Source organism: Aulonocara sp. 'chitande type north' Nkhata Bay, linkage group LG12 (genome assembly GCF_057382095.1).
Source record: "Aulonocara sp. 'chitande type north' Nkhata Bay isolate Kocher_YH1m ecotype deep benthic linkage group LG12, A_spYH_male_GT1.1, whole genome shotgun sequence".
NCBI classification, from domain to species: Eukaryota; Metazoa; Chordata; class Actinopteri; order Cichliformes; family Cichlidae; genus Aulonocara; species Aulonocara sp. 'chitande type north' Nkhata Bay.
The window spans coordinates 21400280-21421632 of NC_141355.1; the positions used below are offsets into that span (position 1 = coordinate 21400280).

General features: G+C 44.3%; 1 protein-coding gene across 1 annotated transcript in view; it reads left to right on the forward strand.

Moving 5' to 3' along the window:
- Nucleotides 1-21353, forward strand: part of fam222aa (family with sequence similarity 222 member Aa) — a 46048-nt gene that overhangs the window by 21614 nt on the left and 3081 nt on the right. Inside the window, exon 2 of the mRNA XM_086314252.1 lies at nucleotides 6162-6304. Within this exon, the coding sequence (XP_086170378.1) occupies nucleotides 6208-6304 (97 nt within the window). The 5' untranslated portion in view covers nucleotides 6162-6207. The remainder of the gene's footprint in view (nucleotides 1-6161; nucleotides 6305-21353) is intronic.

Here is a 21353-nt window from a genome sequence, read left to right on the forward strand (position 1 = left end):
ATGCAGTAGTTGGCTGTGAAGTCAATTAGTCCTCATTGCTATTATAGGCTTGACATTAGTCTAGGCATGCGTGTTTTGATTAGAGATGACAGACGACTCGCTGCTATTGGACTGCCAGACATTCCTCACCCTTCATCCCATGGGCGAAGCTATTGAAGCTGACTGGAATATGGAAAGCTAACAGCTGAGTGTTTTTGCCAAGTTGCCCTTCATCTGCAGGGAAACCTCTTATAAATATGACTGCTCGGCATACAAGGCCGTATAAGCCCCAATAACTGTGACATGCTGCATTATTATATATAAGGCTCTGCTGCCAATATGTTATTCCAACACTGTATATCATGGCAATAATGCCCAAACTGTTGGCTTTTACACACAATGGCCTTTTGTTGTGCAGGTTATTTATCGCGCTGGTGTGAGGTTGTACAGAGCTGGTGGGTGAGTGCATCCAGGGGCTTGTATTGTTAGGGAATCAGTGGCTGTTGTTTGTGGAGCTGGGAGGGTTTGTTAACAATGCCTTTTTCATGTCCCAGAGTGCGTGCCTGTCGGCAAACGTCCCCTCAGAATTTTTGTTTGTGTGTGGTTTTGTTGTTGGTTTGTCTATGTGGATCAGGGTCGGCGAACATAACCCTCTCATTGTGTGCCACATCCAAATAGACCCCTTTTTTTTTTTGTCGGATACATGTGAGCATTAGTGAGTGGGTGTTTGAATATACAGTATGAGTGCAAATAATTTAATGCTGGTGTGTGGAAAGTGCCGAGCCGAAAGGGGTTTACTGCCAGTCCTCCCTAATGGAGCCTTTCACTCTCCCTCCATTCATGTGACGGTATGGTGACGGAGAAGGGGGGAGCCAGGGATTAACGGGGTAGAGGCAGTGCCTTGTTAAAGAAAAAGAAAGGGTTTGAGTGTGTCGATTGGATTAACTTGTTTGGGCTTATTAAGAGGGGAGACACAGCAGCTTGTTAAAAGCACTGCATGGGGCGTCCCATAGTGAGACTGCAGGGTCACCATTCAATTAGGCTGAAGCCACGCCCCCCGCTTATTGTCGAGGCTGTCTGCCAGGCTCCCGAACCACTGCTGGGAGGGGAAATTTTCACTGCTGACGCTTAAGACGATTAACTGTAGAAGCTTGATGAGAAGTTTTCTGTAAACTGGTAACAACAGCAACATTAACTAGAGCTGGAAAATAGTTTATTTTGCCCGCTAACACTGGCAAAACATGAAATCAGCTTCTCGCAGATAGCGGTGCTGATGTTGTATCATACTACAAACCTTTATTTTGCAACACACTGAATACAAGAAAATTAAATAAGATACATCCAAGAATATAAATTTACTGTTTCAGTATTTCTTAGTAAAACAATGATCATAATAATAATAACCCAGTGGGAATAAAGTATTAAAATGAGAACAAAAAATTATGATAAATAAGCTTCTGTATATGGCTATCACTTACGACTTCACCTGTTTCTTCGGGGAAGGAAGGAAGCAGTTTCACTCTACACAGGTGAAGTGAAATAATAGAAGCAGAGTTGACAACAAGAAGTTATGTTGCTGTAAGTGCAATAAAAGCTTCCCAGCAAGTGTTACACTGAACGTAAGTGAGTGAGAGCGAGTGCGCTGCAGCTGAAGCGTAGTGTAGTAAACACGGGACAAAATAGAACTCGAGTGATTGATTGGAGCCATTATGGCCGTAACCAGTGCAGCTTTTTGTCAGAATCGGGCTGATATCCAATCAATACATTGTTAATTATTCCAATCAATTGTTACAAGAAAGCGGTTACAGTTATAGGAGCCACGGACTAGTTTAGTTAGGTTTTGGATATGGCAGTCAAACCTGTTAATCACCCCAACAGCCAGATGCTAGCTTTCAGTCTTGATACGCGTGCCCTGTATTAATACAGAATGTTGCTGCTGGAGATGCAGACTGGCTTATATGAGCGTAAATCCTGTGATACTGATAAACTTTTCATATAGCAGTAAATAAGAGTTTACACATGATAAATGCTGTTTAAACACAAACAGCTGCAGAAGTGCGGTTCACATTTAATGCAAACGTATTTTAAACCAGCACCCATCTGATTACACAGTAAGCCAACAGTTCAGGTTGGACATGCATTTAATTTGGATAGTTTTTGCCGCTTGAGATATATTTTTAGAGCCATAAGTACCCGGCCCTGAGGCTACTTTAACTTTAATGTATTTATATTTATAACCAGATCAGCATTTTTGCACCAGCAAAGAAATAACCTTTGTTCATAAATAAACTCCTGAAAAAATGAACACTGCATGCCACCGGCACATAGAGCCAGCATGATAAGCACATTGCTGATCTTGATTTCTGATGGTACAGAAATCAAGGTCAGCAACACCTGATGTACCGTGTTAAAATAACCGCTGGTAGTCAAGACTGATGAAAAGCGTAATGTGACAGCAGCGTGATGAATCAGACGAGGACTCAAATCAAACTGCACATGTTGTCTCCAACATCGTTTCTCTACTTCAGACTAAAACACAGTCTGAGAGTTTTTAAATTCAAATAAAATCTCTGTTTTCAGTGCCCCCCAAAAAAAGGTAAAGTAGTTTGGATGTTAGGCAAAAAGCCGCAAAAGTTTCACATTTTAATTTTAAGATGAAAACCTGTTAGCACGGACATGTCCTGGGTATCAGCTGCCTCACTCTCTCTTTCACCTGGAACATGTATACCTCAAAAAACACACGCACACACCGTTCATTCATCCATGACCACCCTGTTACACCCCGCACTTGGCAGGATGCTTATCTGAGCAGACAGCTTTGGGCGCAGGGAGCCATCTCTTCTGATCTCCTCTGCAGTTTAAGAACCTTTTAACTAAGAAATAGCCCTCTGCCAAGCCCACCGCCTCTTGATTCCGGCTTATTCCCTCATCTCATGGGACTGATCTTCCGCCCCCATTGCAAACCCTGCAGCAGCGTTAGCAGAACGAGAAAGAGCCGATAGACATCCTGGCTTTTGAGATATCCCTGCACTGGTGTAATAGGAGACCTGTGAGTGGATTTGATGAGTGAGTGAAGTGCAGGTGGGTTTTTTTTGGGGGGGGGGGGGCAGTGAGTGTGTGTGCTCGCACATTCTTCAGCAGCTCCACGGGGTTTGACCTCAGGAAGACAGGCTGTTTTTTTGGGCAGCTGGACGATGGATCACAGGGTTTTAGTTTGGAGATTATTTCCTGCCACTGATAGACATCTGCTAAGTAGTACAATAACCTAATGGGAGGAGATGAGGGGAAAAGAGGGACATGACAAACAAGCTGAAGACTTGCACCTTCGGCTTCTCTCTTAACGGCAATAATAGGGGAAAATTGGTTCTTGAAATTGAATTGAAAAAAAGAGGGTCTCTTTCAGCAAGTATAATGCCTCCGAATACATTTGGTGAGCAGCAAATGGAGAAAAATGGAGGGTAGTTAGACGATTGTCTTTTATTTCAGAGAGGGGAAAGCGGTGGCGGTATCCCCCGTTAAGACTAGCTTTTAGTCTCAATCTACACCGTGTCCCTTTCCACTCTCTCAACCACTATCTTTGAACAAATGGACTGTGAGGATGGGCTTGTTGTGAAATTAGTATCCTCACAGCGAGGACACAGAGAAAGGATTATGTGAATAGCCAGTAATGAGCTCAAAGTGCCAGTGTGTTTAGGCCAGGCCTGCCTGTGTGTGAGAGGAAATGGCACTGCAAGCGACCTTTTTTTGCTCAAGCACCTGGCGAGACAGAGAGTGGCCCCTCTCTTCACTGCAAATGTGTGTGAGAGAGGAAGAGGGAGTGGAGTCTTCGGAGTCTAAAGATGCAGTTTACTCATATTTATTAGAGAGATGCATTTTTAGTGAACACCCTTTTCACACCGACAGGCTAAAAGAGTTGTTTTGTGCTGCTTCTAAAATGCTTTAAAAATACATGCGAGTGTTAAGTGCATTATACAAGCCTCGGGGTCTGAGGTCAAATGTAATTTCTTTAAAACTGTTTTATTTTTTTATTTTTTTAAAAGGCTTTTTATGGGTGAAAGACTGCATTCTGGGCGGGGAGGATGCATTTAACACCTGTTTCTGATCATTGCCTATTCAAACCAGGGAAGTCATTCAGTGTTAATTACAGGCAGCTAGATGTGTTTGCATATCGTAGTTCCTTTCTGCATTTTCCACCCTCACACTTCTAATCAAATTTTGCTTGAATCATTCGAAAAGCTAAATGGCTGTAGAACATTTGGATGCACTTCTTAAATCTCCTGTTTTTAAAAGGTAAAATATATGTGGGGAATTTCACAAGTTTATACAAATACACCTGTAAATACAAATCGAAAGTTAATTACTGCCAAACTTAGAGGAAGGATTTTGTCTATAATTTTCCTCTTTTTCACCTAAACTGTGCTGGGGATGTTCTGTTTTAAGGCCAGATAACGTAGCACAAATTTGCATTTGTGCATTTGGAAGTCATTGTCACAGATATTCAATAAAAGTTACAAAATTGACTTTGTAAGTGTTTGTCATAACGTAGCCTGCTTTAGATGATGGTTTTTCACTTTGGTCAAATATTACAGGAACATTGGGTCATTTACAAGCTTGATTTGTTTGGATTCTTCAATGACTGGTTTAATTTTTTGACGATTTTCACTGCTGGTCTGTGTTTTGCTTTATTCTTTAAATGAATGAGACAGGAGCCGGCGCTTTGCTGCCATTAATTTATCTTGTAATCATTGTAATTGCATTCTTTCATATTAAAATGATAATCTATAAAACTAAGTAATGGACTGATGGCAGGTGGCTAAATGTTCATTTAGTGATTCACTGAGAAAATAAATAACAGGGGACAAGCCTGTGACAGGCGCATGAGAAATCATTTTTCAATAATCTGCCACGCATCATGGCGGGAGACGCTGGCGCTGACAGCATAGATGAAATATTTGCCTCTGTTCTTTGTTTTAATATGAGAGGAGACCAGCCCAGATGGAAACAATAGTGTTTTATATTGATGCATTTTGGACAAGACATTCAAACACAGGCTGAGCTAAGATTAAGGCCACAATCCTTTTTATAGACACAGCCATTATCCATTGTAGGTGAGACTGGGCTGCAAAAGTGTTCAATACAGCGAGAGCGTGTGGTTCCAGGAAATGAACGGTATCTGCTGTGTAAACAATGGTGAAGTGAATCTCGATCCTTATCATATAAAATCACTTCTGGAACCTCAGCGGTTTGCTTTAGCTGTTTTCATCTGGCCTATAAAACCAGTAGAAATAATCAGTCATCATTGACACTCATAAGTTTCTAATGAATGATAACCTGTATCTGCATAATATATGTAAAACTGTGTCCTGTGCTTTCCACTAGGACTAGGATGGGCTTTTTCAGAAGAAACTAGCAGCAACTGCTTCCCTGTTCCTGAGTGAAGGTGGCTGTGGGGGAAAAATGGAAGTGTAGAGCTGGAGATTTATAGCCTAGAGGGAGATTGATTAGTGCCGTCACTAGCTCTGATGTACGGTTGGCAGTCTCCCCCTCCTAGCCCATCGCATTTGCTCACACACACACATGCAACCATACGGTTCAACACACGGCTACACATACATGCAGACACCACTCAGTCCCCCCCAGGCCTTTCCTGACAGTCCCCCAGAGCTGTTGCATGTTAAGTTGTTGCAGGCAGACTGCTGTTTTCTCAGCATTCCCATTTTTTATTTATTTATTTTTTTTTTTAGCTGTCCATAGATAACGCCATCAATCACCACGTACACACTGGCCTGGAAGGAATGTGTCTCAGTGTGCCTGAGTATTGCTACTTTGTGTGTGAGCCCGTGTGTTTGTTTTGACGATGGTTTCATGGACAGGAGATGCGGTTGAATGGCTTTGTGGATGTGCTGTTTGAAGCTGCAGAGTGACTGGCCTGGACTGTGCTCTGAACCCGTGTCAACTGTGGTGCCCCGATGCAGGTGTGTGTTTATCATTCAACACACAGCTGAGGGGCAGGCAGCCGTAGGCATGCTTTACCAATTAAATCGTGAGTGAGAAACCTAGCCCATCTAGCCCAGAGTGAGTTCCTGCAGCCTTACGAGACACGGCCATGACCTCGAATCATCCTGCTTAATTCACTGCAGTGTTCCTCTTTTTCTCTTTCTCTTGCTCCTTTTCTACTCTAGGTTGGCCGCAGAACTCCCCCGGCTGTTGTACTGTGCCCACCTCGCCATGCTGGCCTGTTTGCAGAGGAGGCAAAACCCTCAACCCCAGCACCCAGTGTGTGCCAGCAAGACCCTGGAGCCACCACAAGCCCTTGGACGGAAATGTAAGTTAACAAAGAGAGGGTGCGATGGAGGTCAGGAATTCTTGCCTGAAGCAGTGGAATGAGAACGACGTTTGTGTTTGATCTTCATGCTGAAGGACAGAAACTTGTTGTTAACCCTAACTGAGAAGTTACAAAAAATAGACTTTTCAGTTTCTGTTGTTGGCACTATTTTCTCTCAATACTCTGAGGAATTCTAAACACTTTCATTCACTTTGCACTTAGGCCTTGGAATGCTATGTTGTTTGGCTACTCATTGTGAGGGAGGCTGTTTAGCAGTGCTGATTGTGCAGTCGTGGCAACAGGGCCGAACAGACAGTGTTTAACGTGCCTCAGTGGCCCTGGGTGACCCTGAGGGTCTGTAAACATTTACAGTGTCTGGCCCTGGTTGTGCCGGCCGCATGTAAAGTGTGACAGCTGCTCTGTTTGCTCCCTAGCACCACCCTCTGTCCACCCACAAAATGGTGTAAAGGGACAGAGATGAGCCAGGGCTGAAAACCGCTAAGAGTGCTGGCGAAACTAGCTCTAACCAGTTTGGGATTAGAGAGAGCTGCAGCGGTCAGGCCTCTGGAAGGTGAACTTCTCGTTAACTTTGCTGAAGCTTTGAATAAGCCTTTTTTGTCTGACAAGTGGAGGAAAGGTCTTTCCTGCTTATTTAACACTCCTAGACTCTTTATTGGCCTTTGTTTACATGGCAGGGCTACGAGCTACCTCAAGCTGATTAAAAAGGCTGGCGGATGGAGAGCAGGGGAGTACTAACCTTGCAGTTTTTACCCAAGCTTACAAAGGCTTAGTGGAAATAGAAGGATCTGGGCTTCTTCATCAGAGGAGCATTGTATCAAGCCTTTAACTAGCCCTGTGAAAGGCTTGAAACTCTTGATTGGCGAAGAAATGAAGCACTGCCCAAATTCTTTTTCAGCTCCTCACTGTCCAATTAGCTACTCTTCAGCTCAGCATCACTTTCCAAATTCCTTATGCAGAGGAGAGAAGAATCATAAACAAAAAGGTGACTGTATAATATATGTACTCAGACTTTTTTTGTTGTTTTTTCTAGTCTGTGTGGATATGGAGGTGTATAGATGTGCATGAAACAGGGAGGAACAGAGAGATAAACAAAGCCTTGGGTGCATTTGGAAGGGTTAGCTCTTTAGATTAGTGAACCAACCACAAATCGCTAATGAGGTTTTAGAGAAAGAGGCACAGTGAAAGGGGGAGGGGGAAGGAGAAATTGTGAAAATAAAATTAGTGAAGGTAAAGATGAAGAGGAAGGGAGAGAAATGGAAGGAGTCTTCAGCAGTCTTCTTAATCGATTCCCTACTTCCAATTTTGCAGGATTAGCCCACTTCCTCTCAAGGTCCTTTATTGAAGAGCAGCCAGTGGGAGTCAGGACTCAAATCAATAGAGAAAAAGAACAGTCTCCAGCTTTCCCTTTGCCCTCCCTCTCGCTGACCCTCTCTGTCTAACTCTCCCTGTCACTCCCTCTCCTTCTCCACCTGTTAAACCCTTTGATTGAAGGACTACCGCAGTGACTGACTTGAGGTTCATAATGAGGATGTTTGAACATAATAACCTCCTTTCTGTCCTTGGACTGGAGGGAGGGGGAGGCAAGTGTTGGATTTCCACCATCGTGCACCACTTGGCCTCAATAAGGCAATTGTTTGTCCGGGCCTAGAAAGGCTGCAGAAAAGCAGACAGTGGGTCTGGCTGCAGAAGTGGGCACACTCAGGTCACCATGCTGAGCAGGTCCCATGACTGATTGGTCGTGGCCAAGTTTGTGCCAGAATGGAAAGGGTTTGTGGGTAAAATGACAGGGCTCTCAACAGGAAGCTGAATATAAGAATACACCCTTGAAATGGACAGTAAGTAAAAGTGCAGGAGGGGGATTACGTGGCAGCGAAGGTAGAGGCGAGCTCTGTCATTTGCATCTGCTTTCCTTCAGTGTCAGAGAAAGTGGAGGTGGGGTGGCAGAGCATTGGGATAAGAGGGCGAGGAGGGTTTTAGAAAAAGCCCCTGCATGCAGATGCCGAGTGGCTGCACAGTTCATTGATGCGACTCCTATTGAATCCCATTAAAAATCCCTCATACCCTCAATAAAAAAGGACTTAACTGGCTCTACCATCAGCTGGAAGCGTTCAGATCGGCTCGCCAGACAATCAATTTCCCCCAAGCGCACAGAGCTTAGCAGGAGAAACAGGAGGCGGAGAGCGGGATGTTTCCATTATCACAGCCCGCTCTGTGTCTGTGCTCAGGAGGGTGGGGTGAGGTACTGTAGAGCGGGGAGAGAAAGGAGGCAGGAGCAGAGAGAGAGACGGGGAAAGACAGACAAGTAGAGGAGAGAGAGAGAGAAGCAGAAAGGGAGACAGAGAAGCTGGCTTTTCAAAAAGCTATTGACCGCCTGCCCTTAAAAATATCATATTGGATTAGCCTCACAGGGCAGCCTTTTGATAGTTTTTTTTCTTTGGCCGTAGAATTAAAAGGAGTGCGGAGCATTACTTGAATTATAAATCATAGGCACTTGCTTTCACTGCGCCCAAATTCCGCACATATGTGGCTGCACTCTCCAGCGCCAGCCCCTGTCATTTTTAATTAAATCCCCCCTTATGGGTGACATTTGTAGCTTGCCCCCTCCTTCGTCCTCCCCCTCCGCGTCTATCTACCACTGCCCTATATGGAGACATGAAAGGCAGAGACGGCAGCGGAGCCAGGACCTCTCATCGTGTTGTGCCCCACAGAGAGGGCACCCATCCAGGCAGATGAGAGAGAAAGGCCCTGCAGGGGGAGAGGGGTGAATGGATGCCACTGACCCTGGCCACCCTCAGCCGGTGGTGACCTCCCTCTCCACCCATTCCTTTCCTTGATCATCCTTCGATGTGGTCCGGAAGGTCCAGGGAACACGGGTGAGCGTTAAAGCCCCGCTCTCGGAGGGGAACGGGAGGCGGACCAGTCCAGTGAACACTGAGATGGCTGGACAGGAGGCCCAGCAGCCCCCACCACTACCCTGCCTCCCCTCTTGCCCAGACAGCAATTACTCTGTCGCATGTCAGCTAGAGAATAACAGGTCCAGAATCCTTCACTTGAGTAGTTGATGGGGGTATTTCTGCTGGCTATTTTCCAAAATAATATCTTTTCAAATTTCAGCAGGTTTTAATTTGTTTATTCATTCCTTAGCAGTTGCGTTTGTGCCAGCATGACATTTTGTAATGATGCAGTTGTCAAAATGGGTGTGCATATTTGCACATTTTGTGCAGACATGCTGTCAATGCTACAGTACCCTTGTTAACAAAACAGCTTACTGCCACTCCCATATTTGTCCAATGATTGGATCAGACTTTGGGCTAAACCTGGGTGTTCCCTTGTGTCTCTAACCTCAACAGGGCCTGGTTGCGACTCATGAGCACACAATGGTGATTTATAATTACTTTTGGTGTCACTGCACCTAAGCCTAATTAAAACAAAAATGATTTTCCTTTAAAGATGAACGCAATTCTACTTATGTCAAAAACATAAAGCTACTTTTTTAAATTATTATTTAAAGCTAAAGCCACTCTTCAATCAACTGTTGTACAGCCCAGAATTTTTCTTGTAGCAGAGATGTGTACACACACATTTACACAAGCACACCTGCAACCATAACCCTGTGTGACACCACCCGGGAGGCCCGGGGGTGCCAATCAGCCAGGTGTAGATGAAAAATTCCCAGAAGGCTTGGTATCCCAGGTTCATGCTATGTCAGGCCAGGTTCGGCCCTCTTCCAGCTTGATCGACAGAGACAACCTGGCCTTGTCACATACAGCCTTAGGACATGACATAGAGGTACACCTGGGGATTGTAGTTTTCCTAATAGCCCCATGCTTTTGCAGGCAGAGCTGCCAAAGCCATTAGTTTTCTTTGCTTTTAGCTGCTTCTCTTCCTAAGCCACATTGCCATTGGGAGGGAAATATGCTCAGGTAATGACCTGCTGCCACCTCTCCTCCACACTTGTCTGAGGCAGTACGAGACATAACAGTGGAATTAGCTGGCCGTATCAAATTGCACCACAATACTTCAACAACTACTATCCAAGGGGGAAAAGGGGGAGTTGGCAAGAAAGGGGAGGGAAGGGACTTTTTTAGTTGAATATTTAAACGTGGTCACTTGCGGCAGCAGAAATAACAGCCTTTACCCTGATTGCCTCAGTACCCTGGAGGTGGCGGGGGCTGGAGGGTGTAAAGCGAAACTGGGAAAAAAGGAATGGAGACTGCAAGGGAGAGCAAATCTGCATGCACTTGACCTTTTCCCGCTGATTGAACTACCTCATTTCTAACTCCCATTTGGAATTCCACAGAGGGTCCACAGAGACTGTCATTATTCCACTGTCTGCAGCAAGGAAGCAGAGGTCACGAGGTGTTTTTTACAGTGCAAGGTGATTGACAGCTATCCACGTCTTCCTCCATAACTCATCCACGATTCCTATTTATGCAGTTTCATTTTGAGGAATCGCTGGCTTTGCATAGCTGCACTGATTGTGTAATTTGCACTTCTGTAATATTGCTAGATTGTGAAAAGCGGAGAATTTTGAGTCGCAGTTTATTTCAGAGAGACGGCCATATGATATTAGTTGTACATATCTTACCTCATGCATACCACAGCCTCTTCTGTCGTGTTGGCGTCTGATTGCTGGCACACAGAGAATCATTTCCGGATGGTGACATCCAGCAGAGCCATGCCTTCCCTCTGCCCTCTGCCTTCTGCTGTGAACACAGGGGGTGAAGCAATCTTATTGCCTTGAGAGGTGAGCTTGAGGAAAAGGGACTCTGGTGTAGTTTTGGTCGCAGCAGGACTTGGGTTCAAAAACAGGTTCCTTGTTCCAAAGCCTCCGAGCTGGCATTTGGGCGTCCCAGGTGCAAGGCAGCGACACCCTCTGTCTTCGCCTGCCAGAAAGTGGGGGTGGGTTGGACGATCTGAGCGAGGGTACAGAGAGTGTCTGCAGGCTCTAGCTGTCCCACAGGAAATGATCGTGTCTTCATAAAGCTAAACCCAGCACAGCCTGGCTGTGAGAGGCGTTCAGGAGGTTTGGCACACTCCTGGCAGGATATTTTGTTTTTGAGCATGGACGTCTTAACAAAACTTAAAATAAAAATGGAATTTTGGTCCAGTAATTGGACTTTAAAAGTGTGCGAGTTGGAAGAAAAGTTTGAGTTATTTTTTAACCAAACTTCAAGCCATTAATTGCTCTATTTCTGTCTAGTTGCTTCATCCAAATGAAAATACTACAGCAGATTCGAAAGTTTAAATCAAGATATTATTATTTACCTTCTTAAATTCTACTAAACTGGCAATATTTTGCATAAAAGTAGTCCTCTTTGGAGGATTCACCAGCATTTAGTTTTAAGTGAATTAGCCAACGCATTTTAACCTCATAGCTATTATTGAGATTCACAGAGTACTTATTGATCAGTATGTTATTGCACAAGTTCTTTGAAGGGTGTAAACATGATTAGAAAATGCACAAGAAGTCATGTGTGAGCAATTTGAAATTAGAGAGCCATTAGCAGTGTGTAGTTTTGGTTTGAACCAGCAATGCACTTTTAATACCACTCCTGCCTTTGGTTTTTCATTCTGCCTAAGCAGTGCAGAGGTTTTGGCAGAGAGAGCATGGGAGTGCAAACTGACCACAGCACAATAATCAAATCATTGCTCCACTGGGACATTTAACTGCAGTCTGCTGTTTACTCATTCTAATGAAGCCCATTTTTGTCATTTTAGGATCTTCATATTTGAATATTTACTTACATAGTTAAAGATTTGACGCCATGGTCTGACCCTAAGGTTTTATCCTAGACCTCTTGCTACAACCCTCTTCCATGGTTCCTTAAAGACTTTAGAGACTATCCCCAAGAATCAGTTTCCCCTAACCAATCACAATTCAAAGGACAATCTGCAAACTCAGATTGTCAGATTGGTCTTCAAATGAAAGTGGCTTCTCAGGAAATTGATCATGGCAGTGACCAGATGGTGCCAGTGATACAAATATACAGGTTTCATTTAGAGGAGTGCATTGAGTAAGAAACAAAACATTTACTTGCAAGAATACAACTCAAATTTGATATCAGTAATAGTTTGTAGTGGCCTATAGTCACTTCTTTTTATGCAATAAAAATGAATCTATTAAATAATAATGAATAAGAGCCATGGGTCTGCGAAGACCATACAGCAGTCAGTATGTTGCTTCTACACTACCTGTTACATCATCTAATGGTGCTTTCACTTGCACTCAGACTGCTTGGTGAATCTCGCCAGCAAGATAGTGGGTGACGATCTACTCACAATGTTCTTGTAATGCATTTGTATCTCATTTTCTCTGTTAACTTTAAGGTGTCATCGATCTAACTTACCACATAAACTATATAAACTAATTTTGTCGCTTTGGTGACGGGGTTCCTTGACACAGTTGTGCATCATTCATGCCAATAAAGCATACTGAATTCCGTTGAACTGAACTTTAATACTTAAAACAAGTTTTTAAGTTTGACCACAGACCCATAGTTGGATAAGATGGAGCCTTATTGATGAAAAATAAACATTAAAACATTCAGCTTTAAGCGATGGTTAACATTATAGAACACTGCATCTATTAAATCCTTCCTTCAAAAACTCCACTGACATTAAATCTTTTACAAATTTTGATTAATCTTTTTGACAACGTTCTCATTTATGCATGTCCTTTCAATGGTTCTCTCCTCTCCTCTCCTCTCCTCTCCTCTCCTCTCCTCTCCTCTCCTCTCCTCTCCTCTCCTCTCCTCTCCTCTCCTCTCCTCTCCTCTCCTCTCCTCGGCATGTGTACTGCCTTGTTGTCTGTGCAGTGTTAAATATTAATTGGGAATCAGTGGAGGACTTGTCTCCTAAATGATAGAACAGAAGGGCCCAGGCTTGCCTCAGGCAGCCTGCAGGCGCCTTTCTTCTTCCATTTACCTGCAGGCCTGCGCACCAGCACTTCCTCCAGTTTGACAGGCCTGCCCAGGCCCCTCCAGCCTTCCTTCATCTCTCCATCTCTCTCCCGCTCTCTCTCCCTTACCTCCCCGTCTCCTCTGCTCTGTGCACTGGTTCCTTTTCTTGTGCTTATGTGCTTACGATCTTTACCTCTGGGTTTTTCTTTTTTACTCCAAAACTGTGTATGTGTTGTTGCTGTGTCCATTTGTGTTTGTGCATGACTCTGAATGCTGCTGGCTCTTTGCTGTACATGTAGCCCTTTGAGAAAATGGTGTCACAGCGTGGCATATTCTCTTAAAGACAGAACAAGGAGGGCCTGACATAAATCTTTCAGGTCAGGTTTTTAGCTTGTTGGGTTTTTTTCTTGGCTCTGTGTCCCGCATTGCTCTCTGGCTCATCGCTGAATGGTTTAATCTCTGTTTCCTCTTCCTGATGTCTCCCCATAACGGGCCTCATAGTTTGTCTTTCTGTCTTCCGTGAGCTGTGCTTTGTTCCTCTCTATCAGCCTTGTCATCTGGAGAGGTGTACCAAGACAAAACAAAACAACTGGAGCCGTCTGCTCCTTTGTTGCTCTGGCTGGCTCTAACTTGTGGATGACCCTTTTGGCTGGAGTTAATTAAGCTGTCGAGATTTGTTTTGGAAATCAAACCAGTTTAACCTGCTGTTTTATTCTCCCTCTCTATCTGTTTTCAGCAGAGCACAGCTTTTCACAAGGTTCACTGAAGGTACGCTGTGAAGCGGCAGGGCTGAATGTAAAATGGGAAGAACCTGGGGAAGGAAGGAGGAGAGGGCAGCAGAGAGGAATGGATGTAAATGGAGGAGAGTAGGAGGTGAAGTTGACTTTGATGCCATAGGAATGAGTTCACAGGCTCATGAGCACAGGCCTAATCGCACATGACAATATCGGCTGGTGTGCCAGTCGCAGCACATAACCACCCCGCTGCTTGTGCTGACTCGGGGTATTTGCTGATAAAGCTCTGCTTTCTAGACCATGCTGTATGCACAATGAGGGTGGCCCAGGCAGGCCTGAGGGCTGGCTCATCACAGAACCTGCTTCTATACAGAACCGTGCACTCAACTAAGCCCTTTGGCAGGCCTTGATTATTAAACAGAAAGCAATTTTTGCGATGAATATAGTTATTTTTTCCATTAATCTATTATGTTGCCCATCCAGCCCCATAAATTATTGCAAATGGAAAGAGCCTGGTGAAACTTGTTCCTGAAATGACGCTGTGGCTGTGAGCAGCTCTCTTCACAGTGTGAAATATTCAGGACGGTTATTTTTCCATTGAAATGCCTATTTTTTTTTTTTTTTTGGTGTTGGCTGTCATGGGAACAAACACGGAGCTTGTTCTTTTTGTTTGGGTGTTTTTTTTTTTTAATTAATTTTGTTGTTGTTGTTGTTGTTGTTTATGAAATTCAGCGTGTAGTGTGAGGTAAACATGTTGCCCCAGTTTTTCTGTTTGTTTGGTGCACGGGTGTCCTACAAAAGGCCTGACACGGCTGCTGCCGGCCTGCATTCCTTTGCGGCTCAAAGAGGACTAAACTACCCACTGGTGTTGTGTTGACCAGACTCTCAGCTAGATCATTAGTAATTAACATGTGCAGTGATCTCCGGAATTAAAGGGAGGCTCATCTGCTTAGTTCCCTTTCATGCACATTAAGATATCTTCCCCTAGACTCTAAGGCTCCTGCCTAAATAGCTTGTCATATTGTAAGATATTTCAGAAAGGTCAGTGTTGATAATAATGTCTTAATTCCTTTGAGAGGCAGCAGGTCTGCTCTGGTGCTGCCAGTGGTGTTAATGGGGCAGGAATGCAGGGCGAGTGCTTTCCCACGCTGTTAGTTTTCTTCTGCTGGGTGCGTTTGAGATGAGGCTCTGGGCTGGCAAGGCTCTGCTAATGCAGCCAGAGTGCAGACAAATGGAAAGTGACACTTGTGTGTGTAGAATGGTATTTGTGGTGACGCTTTGACTACAGATAATAAAGTGTTCGCCCTGAGGTGATTTCGCCCGGCAAGCACCCCAGATGAAACTCACTTACTCAGAGAGGGAGACAGAAGAGACTGAGAGGGGGATGAAGAGACAGAGGAGACGGAGAGGAGGATGAAAAGACAGAGAGGGGGATGAAGCGTGAGAGGAGCACAAAGAAATGAAAAGGATGGGGAGAAACAAGAGAAAGCGGTGAAAAAAAGATCCAAAGACATGCAGAGGGAGAGTCAATGTTTTTTTATGGGTCAGAGGGCAACGCTATTATTTCAGAGAGTGGTGGGTTTTAGAGGTCAACACACTCAGGCTGAGAGTTGTCCTTTTTTCAGACTAAATTGTGTTTATTCACCTGTTTGGTGGTTTTTAATAAGAAATCAGTTAGCTTGAAGCTAATTCTGATTTATGGATTTTATTGATGAATTGCTATTGATGTTATTAAAGAGAAAAAACATCAGTTTCATCAGGAGGGTAAAATATTAGAATTAGTTGTTAGTGGGATCTGTGTGTGTGTGTGTGTGTCTGGCTGGCAGGCCATGTGTACAGAGGAGTCCTTCAGGATCAATCAGTTCTCAGTAATTTCCCCTACAGCCCATAAAAGCCAGGTCTGTCTAGAAGGAGCATGAGGCTGCCACATCAAACCAGCTAATTAATTTTCATAGCTGATTCAGTAACATCTGGCTTTGGAGATAAATTCTAATGAGAAAATGTAAACACGACAGTGTCCTGATGGTATAATATTTCACATTTCTTTGGTAGAAACCTTTATAATAGAAATCCAATTAGCAGTTTTGATTTGGACACGTTAGCCGCATATGTAAAACATTAAAAAACGTGTAACAACATGCGGAACAGAAAGTGAAAAACATTTCTGTTTTTCTGCTGCTCCTTTTCACTGTTATCCAGTACCTGTGGACCCCATCTCTGTATCAGCGTACTGTATTCACTGCAGGCTAAACAAATGACCTCATGCTGCAGTGAGGAGGAAGCCCAGATTAGTCTTTCAGTTTAGTATTTCTTCCATCTGCTTGTGTGGAAAATAGATAGATTAAATCTTGGATGAGATTGTCTTTAATGAAATGAAAGATTAAATGTGGGAGTTTTGTCCAAGTTTTGCTTAAATCTATTTTAACAATTAAATCCATTTTTGACATGGTGCCATGCCTGCGTGCCTGTGAAGGATCAGTGTGCAGATTGCTTTAACATTCTCATTATCCGCTTTGCTATTTGTGAAACATGTTGGCAGGTTAAAAGCCCAATATGCAGTGCAGTATGGTATCCCCTGTTGAAATATCTTGTCCAGCTACTGCTTTTATTTACATAGAAATTAATTTGATTAGAGAAATAATTTTCTTGTAAGTTTGTGTGGGATGTTTGATAAAGTGACGGCAACTGGAAACAAAAAGCTGCGTTAAATAAACCGATTTTGATTCAACAAAGTCGTATTAAAAAAACATCCAATCAATAAGTCATGAAGTATTTAGAAAAGAGTTATCTGGTGAGCACATTTTTGTTTCCACTGCCTCACAATATGCATTTGTTTGATGATTGTGATGACACAAGCAGCTGCTGAATTCAGACAGCTCTATCCTCTGAGAAATCATTGCAGTGATTGATTTTTATCTTTGCAATTATAGATAGCAGAGGCCTGACAAATAATTGCCTGGATTTTTTTTTTCCTTCCCTGTGTTGTTGCACAGAAAATCAACCTTGAGATGAACAGAGAGAGATGAGTGCTTGTAAAAAAAAAAATGCTTTTTTGATATCAAGCAAGCAGCAGGGTTTCCTTTCCCCTCACGTGCACTTGAATTGATTAGTACTTTGGTTGAGGGCATATTCAACATGTCTGCCCCCCTGCAAGGCTGCTCTACCCTGTTGATCAGTGGCTCATACATGAGCTTCCTCCGCTCTCTCCCTCTCCTCAGGAAGCTCCTGTGGGGCACCGAGGCTTTGATTGACTGGCGGCTGAGTCCACAGGACGCCTCTATTATTATCATCTCTACCTCGGCAGAGGGGCGGGGGTCTATGTCCAGGGGGTCTGGACGAAAGCCCCTGCTTTGTGTGCCCGATAGTCAATTAGAGGCAGCGCTCTGCCGGAGACGAGTGGGATGCAGGGTTAATTGCAGAGGACCAAACAGCTGGCTCTATCAGGGCCCATTGTGTTTGCAGCAGTTGTCACGGCAATTGAGGCCTGGCTGTAATCGCTGACTAATCAGCCTTGTGCCAGATGACACCTCCATTAGCACAAGGCAGGTATTGTTCAGGACGTGAAGCTGCCTCTGGCTTTCCCCAGCCTGCCCATCCTTTTACAGCAAGTTAAGGGACGCTGATTCTATCTGCTAAGAGATAAACAATAGCCACAGGTCAAGGGTTCCTTCAAGGGACAATGCTGTTCAGCCTGCCCCGTGCTTGACAGGTCAAACCTTTTCCAAGCTGGGAGATTGTGATGTGAAGGATTTGAATTGCCATGAATTATTAATTTGAATAAATTTATTACAGTGAGATTAATGGCTGACTGTACATTAGTGCAGGAATGGGCTGCGAGAGTGTGGAAAAGGAGCATCCCGCCAGCCCAGTCCTCAAAAAGACAACCCAGATAAATGAAGAGCAAAGGCGAAGAAAAGAGGCCCAGCACACATGAGTGCATATAGGTTTACGGTATATATGCTGAGTATTTCGAGGACGTGCTTTTACTTAATGTGGACTGTCATTATGAGGGGAAATGGTTCCCAGCGAAAGTAGCGGGTGCTGAACTAAGACTGACCTCTCGCTTTCTTTCGTCTTCCTGGTCATCTCTGTTCCTGTAGTTTGCCCTAACCTCATCACAGGCTGCTCTGTTTGTTTGGCCGTAGTCTGAGTGTATTACACACTCGTTGTTCTGTGAAAACCTAATTGCAGTTCAACCAAATGGTCCTCTTCCTTCATCTAAACAAGCGCTCTTCTCCCCTGCTCACCAGTGTGCATGGTCAGAGGGGATCAAAGCGTGTGGTAAGTAGGGACGTAGACTTTGCAGGAGTGAGTGAGGAAATGCTGAGGGCTTTTTGATGTTTTGGAGCGTTTTCTCCGCTAATAAGAAGAAACTTCTCCAACCTGCTCATAATTTTAGAACACTTGGAACACTAATAAATGGGAGCAAGGGCATCTCAGGCAGTTCTCTCAGACTTTTTCCTCCGCTTATTCATTTAAACCTCTAATTAAAATGCAAAGCATTCTCGTGGTCCTCTGGATTTGGTGCTGCACTCTCGCACAGCCTCTGACTCCCTATCTCCTCTCCTTTTTTTTGCTCCTCTCCCCTGCTACCCCTCCTCTTTTCACCTCACCTAACTCCATGCTCTCATACTCTCTCTGTCTGCCTTTGCTTCTTGTGATCAACACAATTTGACCTCTCACTTGGAAGAAGTGCACAGAATTTAATGGATTTTTTACAGTCTAATCTAACCAGTTCCCTCTTTATTGCTGTTTTGTACCCAGTGGACCTCATCTTTACCAGGCCTCCCCCCTCTGCCGCCTCTTCCACCGTCACACCAAGAAAATTAGTTCATCAGAATTCAAAATGTACTGCTGGCTAATTAAAGGAGTGTTAATTGAGTGTTCAGAATTGGGTACCCCCTTCACCAAATGCACACAGACACACACACACAGAGCAATCACACAAAAAGCACACACGCAATCACAGTGACAGCACCGGGTACACCAAGGACGTTGCGCTTGGGGAGTTTCATGCCAATCAAAAATGGAGAGAAAGGAGAGTGCCCATCCTCCAAGTGAAATGGGATTTCTAGATCATATCATGGCCTATTGCAGCTCAGTTCAGTGCTGTGCTGCCATGTTATCCAATCCCTGCCTTGCTATCTCTGTCTGACCGCTGGAGAGTGGAGCACTGCACAGATAGCCCCTCTCTCACGGCGTGCATCGTGCTAATGAGGGGTGGCATTTAGAGATGTGCTGCTCTGACACATGGGCATTGTGTGCCAGGCACTGGGTGATTAAGGACGAAGGTCAGCCCATTAATTGCCTCCCTGCCATCTCCGCTCCCTGGCGCGTGATCTCTCAGTACTAATGCATGTGTTTGCCTGAGCTTTTATCTAATCTCCAATGCAGTTCAATCACACTATGCTTGGTTTGTTTACATTCCTTTCATGTGAAAGTTTTTTTTCCGCTCTTACTTCTTTTCAAAGCAGCGCTTGCCCAGGTTTTGCTGTTCATTTACTGTGAGCTATTTCATGTGCTTGTGAGTGCACATAGCCTCCTGCTCTCAGGAAGGGAAATAGCATATTCTTCCATCCCCAGGGGAAATAATTAATCCTTACAAGGCTGTCGCATGTTGAAATGAAGCGAGTGTGAAGCATTTAGCCCAGGAGGCATTGCAGGCTGTCGCCCGCACAGGCACCTGTTGTTGTCCCTGCCCTACATTTCATGAGAGAGCGCTGAGCAGAGGATAACAACATGCTCCACTGATGGCAAATGAGACACACAACTGCCGATGCAGGTGTGTGTATGCATGCGAATGTGCCTCCCCCCATTTTTTCCCCCCTGTTTTTCTGCATGATGTTTGCATGCACGACCACGCTAGAGAGTGTGCACAGGTGCAGGAAACCCCCCCTCCCACCTTATGAGGAGGTAAGGGCTCGCACAAAGGAGGCAGTACTGGCGGCCTCAGAGGGTGTTTATCAGCCCGCACCATCTGTATGCTGCTGCTCATTGCTATGATCTACTGCAGCCTAAACCAATAAGTCACAGAGCGCCAGCCTAAAAAGAGACTCACTCCTTTAACCTCCATGTCCTCACTTATAGACTTACTGCTCTGGAGGAGAGAAATGCAGAGACCCCGCACATCAAACACACAGTGTGAATAACAATGTGTGTATGAGAGTGAAATATGCTCTGGTTTGTGGCCATACTTAGGCTACTGTAATCAACTTTGCTATAAAATTTTTACCGTGGAACTTTTTAAAGAGGAAGCCAGAATCAGAAGCATCCAGATGCTCATTTGCCTCCTCCTCCTCCTCTTCTTCCTTTATGCCCATGGGTTCTAATAACCGGAAGCCTTTGTGGAGCTGAGATGGGTTTTGTAGGCCTGAAAGGCCTCTAATCCCTGTGGCCTGTGAAGTGTGAAACCCTTTGATGCCAGGTTGGTGTGCCAAAGGCTCTGCCTATTGACAAACAAGGGCCAAGCTGGGAAAAGACGGAGGGAGAAGGCTTTCTCCTCTCTCTCTCTCTCAGAAGAAATGCAGGCTCAGGCATGGAAAATATGGGCTCAGTCAGTGAGAAGGAATAGAATTAGCCACCCTTTAATGAATTTCCTGGCTGTTTTTATAGTTTTTTTCCTCATGTGGCAGTAATTAGGTGGAATGATGGGCATACTGCAGCTGGGGGCTTATAGGGGCGGCAGGGCACAGGCCCTTGATATGCCTGAAAGCCAAGTATCTTTCCTCATTTAGACCATGTGATGATCAAAGATGTTTTTTTGCCCTCATGTAAAGATGATCAGAAAAAATGCTGCCATCCATTTGCATGTGGACCAGCAATGTGCTTTGAAATGAGCATGTTTTTTTCTTCTGAGCAAATAAGTCTTCTGTCAGTTTTCCTCTGCAAGTCAGAACATCAAAGCAAATGGCACTGCTGTCACCAGGGAAGCAGGGCTTTGCCTCAGTAAGGTTGGTTAGATCTTAGATAGGCTAGCCTGGCATACTCAGACAAGCCCATTAGAATGACACTCTAAATTAAAATTAAATAATTAATGTCAGCACTTTTTTTTTCTTTCTTTTACAAAATTTAAAGCCTAATTTGATGCCATAGAGTTTCTGATCTGGAAAGCATGTTGCCTGTCGGATGAAACAACACGCGTATAATAGTTCAGGCACTAAATTTGGCTTGGAATATTCACAGTTTCTCCAGTCTGCTGTTAAATTCCCAATTTATTTCTTTTATGATATGGATCTTGTAGATTTAATCATTTTCACAGTTGGAGACCCATAGGGTTTTTGAAATGAACTCCCCATGCTTTCTGTAATGGGAGCAAAGAAATGAGAATTGTGACTACTTGGCTGTGGAGTCTCTTTAAAATGATTTTGCAATCGGAAAGCAAATGGAGTGAGT